This window comes from Psittacula echo (assembly GCF_963264785.1).
Source record: "Psittacula echo genome assembly, chromosome: 6".
In the NCBI taxonomy this organism is placed as follows: domain Eukaryota; kingdom Metazoa; phylum Chordata; class Aves; order Psittaciformes; family Psittacidae; genus Psittacula; species Psittacula echo.
This window is the reverse complement of record NC_137743.1, coordinates 34,381,132-34,395,377: the sequence shown is the minus strand read 5'-3', so window position 1 is coordinate 34,395,377 and position 14,246 is coordinate 34,381,132. Positions and strand designations below refer to the sequence as shown.

Genomic DNA, 14,246 nt, shown 5'->3' with positions numbered 1-14,246 from the left:
CACTGATACTGTAATTTTGTCTCTGATATGTTATAGGTTCGCTACATACGAATAGATGGAAGCGTTCCTTCAGCAGAAAGAATACATCTTGTCAATCAATTTCAGAAGGATCCTGATACTCGCGTTGCTATTTTGAGTATTCAAGCAGCTGGTCAGGTAGGACAAAAAATAAAATATGTGAAATAGGAAACTTGAAGAGTATAGATACTAAGGGCATTGGTGACAGAAGTGATTTACTGAAGGCAGTTTATCTTCATGCTGTATGTCTTTTGTAGACTCATATATTATCTAACATTTTTACAAATAATGTTAACTCTTTAAGCCTCTCATGAAACTACTTGAGCAAAAGCAAGATCAGCAACAGCATCTCATTCTTGAATATTAGAAAAACTCTATTTCTCTAAAAGTACCAGATGAATAAGAAATAGATGTTACTTCTGTAATGAAAAGCAGTATGCAGTCTTTGCACAATATTGAAGTATTTTCTGAATCTTACTTATATCTGAGGACCAAGGAAGAAATCAGTGTAATAGGCCCATCTGTTGTTGAGGTAGTCCCTTTTATTTCTATGTAAGAATTTCCTGTACAACCTTTAGATTTTCCCCCCCTCCCCCTAGTTCAGATATTCAGTTATTTGTGGAATCTTTTTTCTAAAATGGATATACTTGTTCTGTTTAGGGTTTAACTTTCACTGCTGCTACTCATGTTGTGTTTGCTGAATTATATTGGGATCCAGGCCATATTAAGCAAGCAGAAGACAGAGCACACCGAATTGGGCAGTGCAGTTCTGTGAATATTCACTTCCTTATTGCAAAAGGAACAATGGATATTTTAATGTGGGCAATGCTGAATCGCAAGGTATGTGTGGAGTAGAACCAAATAATCAAGAACTTGCTATGATTAAGATAGCAGTTAAGTGCATGTACTAAATAACATTAACATTCTTCCTTATCTGGAGGACCTAGAATTGCTAATCATCAAAATGTCTGTGTCTGTTCTGAATTAGTCTTTGCTAGCTTTTTGCTCTCCATTTAAGATCCAAACATAAACAACTCTTTTCCAAGATGAATGAGATGGTTCACATTTATAGATTGGGTTTTTTTATCTTCTAGCTTTTTACTGCTTTGGTTGTTACAATTATAAGGTATTCTGCACACTCATGACAGCTAGAGTTTGGTGTGGGATTTTTTTTTTAACTGGACGAATATTGTGCCTTAATTGAACTTCGGTTCTGAGAGCCAGAAGCATTGCAGTAATCTTACCATCTGTTGCCAGATTACACAATCCTTGTTAAAGCAGAATGGAACTATTCTTCCTCTTTGCTTATTTGGAAGATCTTTGAGAATTCAGAGTACTAAGAAGCATAATTTGGCTGTTCTGCTTCTGTGACCTTTTTGTAGCCTTTTATACCATTCATTAGTGTCTTGTTTTGATAACTGAGGTGTGTTAGTCTTCTGTCAGCTCTTGTTTTCTGACATTTCCAGAAGTGTCAATGTAGAAAGAGCTGCCTCTTAAACTCTAGTTATCTGAATCATTTGAGATTGTGGTTACACGGGATTTATTCTGATGGAAATTCTGACTTATGGTTCTTGTTCCTGTACTTGGCTACCCCTGTGTTGTAGGGGTTCAGTTTTTCGTGTCCATACAGTTACTGTGTTGGGAAACTGATAACTTTTTTTTTTTTTTTGCCAATGTTTTCCTCTCCTGCTGAAAAGTCCTCACAACCTGAAGAATCTGGTTACTACAAACTGTATTTGATGTTCAGTTGGGGATTGAAATTCTGTGTTCTATTTACTGTAGGTACCTCTGAAAAAATCTCCATCAGTCTGGTACATTAAGAGTCTCCTTAAACGTGCCACAGATGGATCTCAGTGTATTCACTAACAATTTAGCTAACAAGTTCTGCCACTAAACTGCTTTTTTCAATTAATTCTGCCTTCGTCTCTTCATGCTAAGCGAAAGGTGTTAAGGTTGTAAGAGAGGTACCTAATGTATACTCTTTAACTTAAATACTGACATTTTGTATACAACTTTGCAAGTCACACTGTGCTAAATGCACTACTTGTTATTTTTGCAGAAGTGGGTACTGGAACAGAAATAGTTTTAATCACTGAAGTTATTTTGAATTACTACAGTTTCTTACTTTGCGAATGCTAAACTAAGTTTGCAAGGGAAGCAGATTGAGTGAATACAGGTAAATAAATTTGTTCCAACATGTGAATTCCTTTGAAACTTTATGCAAGTCGTCTTTCTGCAGGCCAAAGTTACAGGCAGCACCTTGAATGGCAAGAAAGAAAAAATGCAGGCTGAAGAAGGTGATAAAGAGAAATGGGATTTTTTGAGTTTTGCTGAGACCTGGACCCCAAATCAAAGTCTAGAACATCCCAAAAATGAACTTCTGTTTACACATGTGAGACTCACAACTTAGATTTTTTTGTTTTATTTAAGTTAAAAATATATATAACTGTTGGTTGCGTAAGCTTTCTGTGCACTTATTGTGATTTAAGTCCAGTTAGTAACTCAGAACCACGTAGTCGCTCACTCAGTCCCCCTCTTCTTCCCCCCTCTCCTGGAGGGATGGGGAGGAGAATCGAAAGAATGTAACTCCCACGGGTTGAGGTAAGAACAGTCCAGTAACTAAGGTATAACACAAACCACTGCTGCTACCACCAATAATAATAATGATAAGGGAAATAACAAGGGAAGAGAATACAACCGCTCACCACCTGCCAACCGATACCCAGCCCAACCCAAGCAGTGATCTAACCCTTCAAGCAAATGCCCCCAGTTTATGTAGTGGGCATGATGTGCTGTGGTATGGAATACCTCTTTGATTAGTTTGGGTCAGGTGTCCTGTTTCTGCTTCCTCCTGGCTTCCCCTCCTCCCTTTCAGAGCATGAGACTCAAAAAGTCCTTGGTCAGAGTAAACATTACTGAGCAGCAACTAAAAACATTGGTGTTATCAGCGCTGTTCCCAGGCTGAAAGTCAAAAACACAGCACTGTACCAGCTACTAAGAAGTAGAAAAATGACTGCTACTGCTGAACCCAGGACAGCACTGCAGACTTTACTAATGGAAAAGCACTAAATAAGTAGAAAAAGTAATAAAACTTCCATTTTAAAGTTAGATGAAGTTGGGAAAATTGCTCTGCTGGGTACAAATGTCATCTGCAGGCTTCCGGTGGGTTCTTATGTTATGCTTGGGTGACTGACTCGCGCTCAGAGTCAGATAAATAATACCTGTTTAAACTACATCTTTAATAACTATACTGAATTTAATTTGCTGTTGCTTTTAAAAGTGTTTATAAGCCTTTCCTTGTAATAAGTATAATCAAAACAGCCATATAGCATATACCAGGTCTGTGTATTTGTGCTATTTTGGAAGTTTCATGAGAATATTGAAAATACCTTTGTAAAACAGAAAAGGAATAGTCAATTGCTATTTCTGCTAGCTGTTTGTTCTTAATAAAAATATCTTTTTGTTTCCATCGCCGAAGTAAAAATAGCTTTTTTGTATTAGAGGGTAATCCTAATGGAGGGAAATAGTAATTTTAACAGCTTTTGATGCCATACTTATAAGTGGGGTTAACATATTTCTTTCCCTTTTCCTAGTTTGAAAAGGAAAGGCAGCATGACATACGTTCTTTCTTTTCCCCCAAATCGTGCACTGAGAAGAAACGCAAAATATTTTGTGGTAGCAAATCACTACATAATGATTCAGAACCATCTGATGGTACAAAAGAAGAGGATGCAGTGCAGAGCAATGAAAACCTGGATTCCACAATAATAAGTGATGTGAATACAATTTGTCATGAAAGTACCTGTGAACCTGAAGCTAAAAGAGCAAGAAGCCTAAGTGGATCTACTCCAGTCAACTCCACTAAGAAAAAGAAAAAAACTTTGACTGGAAAAAAGCCCTTTTTGTTTTCAGAAAAAAACAGTAAAGTCCTTCCTTATGACTTCAATACTTCAAGCAAAAGCTCAGCTTTAAATAAAGTTTGGCACTGTAGAGTTTGCACTTACAGTAATAATGAATTGCTCCCTTATTGTGAAATGTGCAATTGTCCTCAAAGCAGTAATGGTAAGTAATGTATGCTGCAGAGAAAAATATGCATTTTTCATTTCAGTTGTGATTAGCTTCAGAAAATACAGTATTTTTGAACATACACACAAATCTAGACAGAAAATGAAGAATGCTGTCTTCGCGTGAACAGATGACCATTAAGTGATCCTTCTTGATTGTGCTTTTTCCAAGGATCTTTTACATAAGTCTAATTTGAAACAAATGGAAAATTCAGATAAATGTTAAGATACAAATTCTGTGAGGAAGGATGTATTACTTGGTTTTCTTTGCAGTAAATGTAGCTCTCCTTTTCCCTGAGGTTTATGGTTATTCTAAATCCAATGAAATGGCAAACTTTTTTTGTCTCAGAACTAAACACTGTGGTATTGGAGCTGTATTAACTTGGGTATTGTGCATTCTTTGTGAGGGACATTATGTGGAAAATATGGCATTTCTTGCTCCAGCAGGTCAAAGTAGATTTCTTTTACTTCATTTAGCTGGAAATTTAATGAAACATTTTCAGAAATCTCTCCCCCTATTTGCATTTTAGTTGCAAAGGAAGGAGTAAGGTTTTTTCTTTCTTTTTTTAATTTTATTTAAGTTTCTGTGCTTGTTCAAGTAAGGACAGCTTCTGAATTTCACTGGTATAGCTCAATGCCTGGAAAACTACTCTGTGTGTTTATGGTCTACAGTAACTGTATATAATACAGAATTGGTAACTGCATTATATTATTATATAACTGCATATAATTTGACAAATTAAACTGGGTGCATGAAATTGCACAGATGGAAAACTTTGTTCCATGTGATTATACTCCTAATATTAAAGTTAGCTCTAGTTTTTTAAGTGGTTGCACCATAATAATATTAGAGAATAAAATGCAATTTCTTTGTGTTTCAGTTATGTAGTCCTATCTCCACATGTGTGGTGATTAGGTACCCGTTTGTATGTTTCTTTGTCTATAGCTGAGACAAGTTGTGAAACTCCGATGAGCCAATCTGAAGATGTGTCAGAGGACTCCAGAAGAAATGAAGAGAGAGCAGAGTGCAGTGCTGAAGACAGAAGAGAAGAAACGGTGGGGGAAACGGTGACCCAGCAGTCTGTTGAAATCAGTGAACATGAAACTATTGAAATTGAAAATGAAGAAAGTGAAAAAAAGTGTGGAGACGGTAAGGTGGGACTCCTATGAAAGAATGATTATATCCTCTTGCAGAATTGTATTAAATGCCTCTGGCATGAAAACCAACTTAAAAGCCTACACATCTGATAGACATACATGCACTAGCACATGACTTCCTCGTTTTAGCCTGGGATGTTTATTGAATATTGATGATGGATAAACCTAGCCTTTCTATACAAGTCCTGAAGCAATACAGAGTTTTTGGCTGACTTAAGAACTATGTCAAACTAGCAGCTGTGAACCTGTATAGTTTTATTGAAACTTACGATAGATGGCGTTTACTTGCTTTCAAGACAGCCACTGGCAAAACAGATGATAGGTAATTCATGAGAAACAGGAAAATAAAATACACAAATATCTTAGCAGCTTGCCGCTTGAGCTGTGTAACTCATTATGTTGCTCTGGAATTAGATACATGTAAACATTTGTAATTTCTGAATAGACTGAATGGAATGAATGAAGAAAATAATGTCAACATTTTTTCTTTTATAGGAGAGGTAGATAAATCTGACACATTTCAATTATATGATGGGCTTTTGTTTCGTGCAAGCAAGAATACTGACAGAATTCACCTCTATACAAAGGTAAACCTGAAATATGCATGTTTGTTACAATTTTAAAATTACAAAGTAAAATGTTGTCCTATGAAATATGCGTATCTCCTTTCATTTTTCATACTTTGTATAAAAAGACCAGTATTTTTGTATTAGTGGAAATGCACAAAAATTAGGTAGGTTATCATTCTTGTTCTTCTACTCAGTCAAACTAGGTAAAAATTCTCTGGATATGTAGCTTCTAACACTTCTCTTAGCTTACAAAGTGGAGCTAATACAGTAGATGTATGCTCAGCTCATCTGCTGCAAGTATTAGTTGTTTAAGATTCTAAAAACTAAAGAAAAGACAACTGAGAGGGGATCTCATGAATTCGAATAAATACGTCAAAGACAGATGTCAAGAGGATGGTTCCAGGCTCTTTTCGGTAGTGCCCAGCAACAGGACAAGGAGCACTGGCCATAAACTAAAACACAAGAGGTTTCACTTCAACATGAGGGAGAATCTCTTTATGTTGAGCACTGGAAGAGGCTGCCCAGGAGGGTTGTGAAGTCTCCTTCTCTAGAGACATTCAAAACCCACATGGATGCTTTCCTGTGTAGGCTGCTCTAGGTCCTTGGGGGGGGAGTGGGACAAGATGATCTCCAGAGGTCACTTCAACCCTAATGGTTCTATGATTCCTTTTTTATCATAGTGTCTTATCACCAAATATTTTTAATAGAAAAACAGTTGAAATAAAAATGACAGTGAATCCTGACTAAGTAACTAAATAAAATCATGTTGCCACATTTTCAGAAAGCTTGACATTGGTGCTGTGTATAAGTTAGTAACTTCCTGAATAAAACACATCATCATTAATCTGCAATGGTAATGGGAGTATAGAAACTAGCAGTTGGCAGTTTTTCAGGTAATTTTTCAAGGGAGATCAGGACTTTCCAATTCTTTTTTTGAGGGATAGAAAAGTTCACTGAGAAGATTTCTTCAAAGCCACTGAATGAGTCAGGGTGTTGAGGTGTGACTGCAAAGCATCACAGAAAACTGAGGGCAAGCTTTTGAGATAATATGTTTTTATTAGGCTAAGTGCTGCAGCTGGGAAATGTCAAAAAGAGCGTCCTCTTGTATCTGAAAATGTTTAAATAAACTGTATGCTGCTTCCTAGTTTCACACATTTTATTTAAAAACGAACATGCATTTTGGATGGTACTTCGGAAACTGTATATTGATCTCCACTGCTTTTTGGCTTGGATTAGAGCTTCATTATGCCAGATATGGCACAAAATCTTTCTGCTGAATGATGAGACACTTCTCTCAAATGTTTGTGATTCATCAGTAAGTTCCTGGGTCATGTGTTACCCAATGGGAAAACTTTTTCCTTGAAAATTAAGTGGAGGCGAACTTGCTCACACATTTAAGACAAAAGAAGGTAGGTTATAATAAAGAACACTCTGTTTAGGATTCTGCTTGAAGTTGTAATAAAGTGACATTCTCTAGTCTACAATCATTCATTTTCCTTGAAAATTCAATCAAGAGGATTATCATTTCAGTTTCTTAGTGTAAGGCAGTTTCTGTGTCTGACCTATTTTCAAAGGAAAACAATTCAGACATATTCAAAGTTAAAATTTTCACCTTGTCTACATTTAGGTGTATTAATGTCAATCGTATTTCTTGCATCCGTGCTGTTTTCATACATCTGTGGGTTATTGTTTGTTTCTGGAAAACTCTTAACCTTGAGGAACTAAATTTGGTAGGAAGGGAGGATAATTCACTTGAAATGGGTACAGTTTTTTTTATATCGTGCTACATTGCATCTGTAAACAAAACTGTTTGCTTGTCTAGGATGGTGAACCACTGAATCACAATTTCATTCCATTGGACATACAGCTGGATAACTGGGAGGATTTACCAGAGACTTTCCAGCATAAACAAAATCGTTCATTGGTAAGAACAAATTCTACTGGCACAGCAATATAATATTTAATATGGAGGGCATTGACTTAGTTTTTTTTTAAATAAATGCAGAACACTTTCAGGCCTTGGAACTAGGCACAGTTTCATCAATGCAAGCAGATCTTATAAATGTTGATGTGAATATTAATTATGCAGTCTGTTACTTTGGCAAATTACCATGCCTCCTGTTAACATTTCAGTAGATGGAATCAACCAGGCATAATTTAATTTCTCATTTACAGGATTAGTAACTAACATTCATAAGTCAACAAAATAGCTTTTTAAAGGTTATGACTTACATGGGGCACATTATGAATAAGAATGTGTTAGATTGTATCAGAGCTGCAGTTATGAGCAGGGCTGCATTCTCGCTTCCTCCTTCGATCTTCTAACAATTTTCAAAGCATTGTAGGGCACAGCTCCACTGAGACATGAAGCTTCAGTTAATTCAGCAATAAAGATCACATTTATAATGGTGTTTGAGAACATAAACACTGTAAACCCAAGTACTCAGTCAAGTAAGGAAGTACAGAATTTAAACTGGACCTGGAGACATTCAAGACCAGGCAGGATGTGGTTCTGGGCAACCTGATCTAGTTGAAGATGTCCCTGATCATTGCAGGGGTGTTGGGCTAGATGATCTTTGAAGGTCCCTTCCAACCTATGATTCCAATTCTGTGATTCCATGTGCAATATTATCTGCTTAACATAGTTTTTTTTCCATTTAAAGAGAAATGTAATTTGGAAAATCAGATTCTGTCATACCAGAACCAAACTGATTCTTTTTGGTAGGTTCTCCAACAAGGTTGGAACTTAAGACACAAATGTGACTGATTCAACCAACATTACTGTGAAGAACCTAATGAGTGGGTAACAAAAATGTTGCCAAGCCATTTCAAAGCTATTTGCTAGACTAGAATGACCAGTTAAGAATCCCATGTTTGTTGGGATTGGGTTGGCTATAAACCCAATTATGAATGCTGTTCAAGTAATGGAAGCAAACTTTCCTTTTCTGAGGGATTGGCTGCAGCAGGAGGATGGTTGCTGTAAGAAGAAAATTCCTTTGCATGTCTGTTTTTCCCATCAGCACAGTCTTGCTTACACAAAAAATTTTACCTGAGTGAGACTTTATCCAGAAACCCTTCTCCTATGGCTATGTCTTCAATTATTAAAGGCTGTTTCAGGCCTTATTTTCTACCTTTTGAATCAACACTTAGCAAAACAGTTCTTGTAGTTAATGCCAAAGCTGTAACAATTCTTCAGCAGGTGAGGGTGGGGGGCATTGCAGCTCGTGTGAAAAAGGACCTGAAGGGGCCATCTCCAGTAGTACCAGCTGTTTTCATCTAATTTTGAATGTATTAATTCATAACACTCTTTCACTGTAATTAAATCGTTCTGTAATGTCTGTCATGCTGCTGACAATAGCATTCTCTACCAGATCCTGAGGTTTGTGAAAGAATGGGGTCATCTAACAGCAATGAAACAGAAGATTGTCAGAAAAAGCAGTCAGATATTTTGTAGTCCTATTCATGCTGCAGAGGAGTTGTCTAAAAAGCTGTCAGTGGTCAGCAGCACAAAAAGGTATGTGGTTTTTAATTCTTCTTCCTCTTACTAACTGCTGCAGGAAGTTTTATATATTTAATGTAACTTTCAGTGGAATGATGCTGAGACTAAATGGGTCATTTGATGACTGTTGCAGAGTGACAAATGTATGTAGGCAACTGAGCATGTCAGTAAATATGTTGGAATGGAAGTGGAATGCTTCACTGTCCAGCACTGTGCCGCATTCAGCAGCTGTTCTGGCTTTGCTGCACTGCATGTTTAAGCATCTGGAACTTGCCAGAGATTTTTGAGGAAAATCAGAGGCTCAACAGAAAAGTTAGGGTCAAAGAATCTTGTTGTTTTCCTCATCTGGAAGCACAAATAAATCATTAGTTGACATCAATGATACAATATTCTATTCATAACTCACAGCTTACTCAAACCCTTTCTGATACTCAGTTTTTCTTTAAGCAGTTTCATTCTCTGGGAGTGACATTTCTCAAAACTATTGTTTTCCTTGCTGGGTGTCACTGAAAAGGGCTAGTGTTTAATCCTTGTTAAAACCAAAATTTACCCTTTTTTCCACTTTCTTTCCTTTTTCTGATATGCTGTCTTCCCTGGCAGACATTCAGAGAGAGCTTCAGTGTTGTTATTGCTCTCCACAAAACTTCTCATGCATACAGGTTAATTCACCAAGGTGCCTCTGCAAACTATCTGTAACCCTTTTATTCCTCTCGGTTCCTACTGTTAAATTCTCCAGGGTGACTTTATTTTGGCTGTAGGTAAGAATTTAAGTAAATAAATAAGAGATTGTAATCCCAGTAATAAAAAGAGAAGCAGCAGATAGTAAATGTTTCCTAACCTGATATCTGACTGTGCCCTTCCATGAAGTATAGGAAATATCTAATTGTGAACCGTGTTAGAAGACCTACCATAACCTACAGAAGCCTGCTAAGGTAGTATATAGGGTTTGGTATGTTTATAGTACAGAGAGGTGTTACTTATGAGAAGTTGTCTGAACAGTGGGTTTTGGAAGAATGATCAGAGTGAAGCGATTTTACAAGTTTTACTTAAGAGCAGTAGTGGTTTGTATGTTTTCACATTAAAATAAAGTGAGTTCAGTCATAACAAATGGAGCAAGGAGGCCTCCAGAGCTTGGAAAGTTTCTTGGACTTCACATAACTGAAACAAAATGGCTTTCAGGTTTCACTATCAGGCAATATCATAGAATCATAGAATAGTTAGGGTTGGAAAGGACCTTAAGATCATCTGGTTCCAAACCCCCTGCCACGTCACACTAAACCATGTCACCCAAGGCTCTGTCTAACCCAGCCTTGAACTCTGCCAGGGATGGAGCATTCACAACTTCTTTGGGCAACTTGTTCCAGTGCCTCACCACCTTCACAGTAAAGAACTTCTTCCTAATATCCAACTTGAACTTCCCCTGTTTAAGTTTAAACCCATTACCCCTTTTTCTATCGCCACAGTCGCTAATGAAGAGTCCATCCCCAGCATCTTTGTAGGTGCCCTTCAGATACTGTAAGGCTGCTATGAGGTTTCCACGCAGCCTTCTCTTCTCCAGGCTGAACAGCCCCAACTTTCTCAGCCTGTCTTCATATGGGAGGTGCTCCAGCCCCCTGATCATTCTCATGGCCTTCTCCGGACTTGCTCCAACAGCTCCATGTCCTTATGTTGAGGACACCAGAACTGTACACAGTACTCCAAGTGGGTCTCACAAGAGCAGAGGGGCAGGATCACCTCTTTCAATCTGCTGGTCACACTCAAATTGCTTTTATTTTTTAATTGTTATATATCAAAACAACTTATCTCTTTGCCAGTTAGAGCTGAATCTGGGTTTGGAAAAATGTATCTTATTTAATACGGAAGTATGATGTATGCTTTCCCAAGCTTTATTAACTCCTCATCTGGGAAATGATAAATATTTTAAGAGAATACACCAATCTTGCTGCAGCCAAAAGTGAATATTCTTTGAGGGAGATTGTTCCCTTTGTAGTATATTGACAGAATTATTAATTCCTTTAGGTATGTGACCAAGGAGGATGTTGCAGCAGCTTCACTTACCAAAGCTAGCAGCAGTGGGGGCAGTGTTCGCCTCATCTCAAAAGAAAGTGGAGTTTATCTCAAGAATGCAAATGCTTCTACTGAACAATCAGGTCATTCCACAAAGTAAGTTTATTAATTCAGTAAGGTGATAAAGCATTTTCTCCACAGTTTTGAGGGTTTTTTTGGTTTGTTTGGTTGGTAGGGTTTTTTTAAGGTACCAGATTATGTGCTATGAGAATTTACCTTGCTGAAGTACAGTGTTTAGATGAAAAATTTGCTGTAATGCTGCTAATGAGCTATGTTTCATTCCTAGAACAATTCAGATTACATCTTTTGTCTGCTGATACAGCTGCTAAGTAAATGATTAAAATGAAACAAGAAAATAGCTACACAATTCAGCTTGGGCCTGTTTGTGAGGTCAACAGTAAATTGGGGACACCATATTTTCTTCTATTCTGCCTCAAAATTTAGAAAAAGGGAGAAAAGAACATGAAAATTCCAGACAGAAAATGCCCTTTTAAAAAATGTTATTAAACAAACAGCATTTATCCTGCCTGGGGACAAGCCTTGTGTAGTGTAGGGAATTCAATAGGTAGCCATGAAGGTTTCATAGAGAAAGCAGGACGTTTCCTTTGACTTTTTTACTTCTGGTAGAAGGAGCTGCAGCATTTACATGTGTACATGCCTGATAAAAACTACCATTTCTTTATAAATACACCATTATTTCAGTTAATAATTAAGTGTACATGTGTAAATATAGTAAGATATGCAAAAAAACCCCAAAACCTGTTTTATTGACGAATTTTGTTTAAATGGAAACCAAGTAGATGATTTGCACTGTGCATGTATCAATCTAAGCAAGATATTATTTCAACTAAAATTGTTATTTCAGAGCATAAAAGACATCTAATGGAAAGATACATTGCTTAAATCTACTGAATTGCATTGCTGAGTAGCCTCCTTTGGTGACAGCTGTGCTTTGTTCTCTGCAAACAGGTTGCTTTCGAAAAATGGAGGAGGTCCCTTGGCTCTTCAGTTGGAGCAGGCTGAAGCTGAAGGCTCCTCCCTATCCAAGGGTTATTTGCAAGCCTTGGACAGTCAAGGGAATCCCCTCTGTCTCAGCTGCCAGCACCCAACAGCTCAGCTTGAGCCAGGCTGCCAGACCCATCCCTGGGACACACGATTCTGCTCTCATGCCTGCCAGGAGGACTTCTCAATTCGCTCTAGTCAGAGCTACCTGAGGACTAAAGTGTTTGAAATTGAACGCGGTGTTTGCCAGTTTTGTAATCAAAATGCCCAGGAGCTTTATCTCAGCATCCGAGATGCACTCAAGAGTCAGCGTAAGAAACTTCTGGAGAGTTCCTGGATGTCTCACCTTCCACTTGGGCAGGTAATAGTACTGGTTTTTAAGAAAAACAAAAGTTAATTTACTGTTGGAGGTGGTATGTATGAGATCAGCTTTGTTTCTGCGAGTTTTTGAAAATATGGTAGTGCACATCTAGAAGACTGAGATGAGAAGTCTTGCAGAGTGGGTTATCTTGGAACCTTCTAGCAAACACAGCTCCATGCTAAGTTACAATTAGTCCTTCACTTTTGAAAGCTGGCACAGGGCTTTATTACCTGAGCTTTCTCAATGTTTGCTGTTACAATTACCACTGACTTGATCAAAAACTTAGATGACAAACACCTAGTTAGCCTTTATTTTTTGTGATGGAAGTATACCTGTTGCACTCTTTATTTGTGTTTAATATCAGCACTTGATGATACAATGGCATAGAAGATAACTTACTGAACCTTTCATTTTGTCTTTCTTTGATCCACTGTGATGTTCATCAGCATGCTGCAGACTAGGTGAAAATATCCCAACTAAAATCACAGGTGTTTGCTTGTCTAGTGAGAGTAACAAGAAAAGGCTAAGGCTTACTTCCTCTAGATGAAAACTATAAATAGCTATTTTCTGAATTATTTTCTTATTCTTATGGTAGAACACACATGTGGTTCAGAAGCAATATCTAATGCTTCCCCTGTCATGTCCTTTGTTTATTGCAGTTGAATGAAATTATAACAAACCCAACAGAAGGCCAGTTCTGGCAGGTGGACCATATCAGACCTGTCTACAGCGGAGGGGGACAGTGCTCCCTGGAAAACCTTCAAACCCTGTGCACAGTCTGCCACAGGGAGGTCAGTGTGGTCTCACCGAAAATCCTCACCCTCTCATGCAAAAATGTTGTGGAGCATGCACCAGGGCAGTAGGTGTCATCAAACAAGTATTTTGGTAGAGGGATAGAGGTAAGGTATCCTGACCCCAGGCTCAGAGCAGGTGGCTTTCACACTCTGCCCTGTCTCACCCCCTGCCCACCCCCAGGGTGAAACCTCCTCCTGGCATGGGGCCTGGCTCTAGTACCTCCTGCTCTTCTGTTTGGCAGTAGGAGATTGGAATTAGGCTCCTTCTCAGGCCCTTTGGCCCCAGCTGAACCCCAGTGCTGTCAGCCCCTCCATCCCATACAGTGGGGAGGGAAAGGCAGCATTAAACTGTTATGAAAGTTTCCTCAGGATTTGGGAAAATGTTACCTTAATAACCATTTCCATTTTACTGTGTTGTCTAGTGCAGCACTGGGCTGAAGTTTAACTGTGGGCTAATGCTTTCCATGGGGCACGCCACGGACAAACAGCAATACTTACTGAACAGACCTACCCTTCTCTTTTGCAGAGAACTGCACAACAGGCCAAGGAAAGAAGCCGTATGAAGAGACGTTCTTTAGCTACAAAGTACGGCTGTGATATCACAAAATTTTTTGTGAAGACGTAAAATGCAAACTGTTTGCAGATACATTATAACCCCAGATCCAGTGTAGTTATGTGGTCTTCCTCACGCACTGATTTTAAAACAAAAGAATC

At 38.2% G+C, this 14,246-nt stretch overlaps 1 protein-coding gene across 5 annotated transcripts in view; it reads left to right on the top strand.

Moving 5' to 3' along the window:
- Positions 1-14,192, top strand: part of ZRANB3 (zinc finger RANBP2-type containing 3) — a 49,351-nt gene extending 35,159 nt beyond the window's left edge. For all 5 annotated transcript variants that reach the window (XM_080622103.1, XM_080622104.1, XM_080622105.1 and 2 more), the window contains 12 exons: positions 37-156; positions 679-858; positions 2,258-2,410; positions 3,612-4,080; positions 5,029-5,232; positions 5,736-5,827; positions 7,632-7,733; positions 9,181-9,323; positions 11,328-11,471; positions 12,345-12,738; positions 13,398-13,529; positions 14,059-14,192. In XM_080622103.1, the coding sequence (XP_080478229.1) occupies positions 37-156; positions 679-858; positions 2,258-2,410; positions 3,612-4,080; positions 5,029-5,232; positions 5,736-5,827; positions 7,632-7,733; positions 9,181-9,323; positions 11,328-11,471; positions 12,345-12,738; positions 13,398-13,529; positions 14,059-14,157 (2,232 nt within the window). In that variant the 3' untranslated portion in view covers positions 14,158-14,192. The remainder of the gene's footprint in view (positions 1-36; positions 157-678; positions 859-2,257; positions 2,411-3,611; positions 4,081-5,028; positions 5,233-5,735; positions 5,828-7,631; positions 7,734-9,180; positions 9,324-11,327; positions 11,472-12,344; positions 12,739-13,397; positions 13,530-14,058) is intronic.
- The last annotated feature ends 54 nt before the right edge of the window (positions 14,193-14,246 follow it).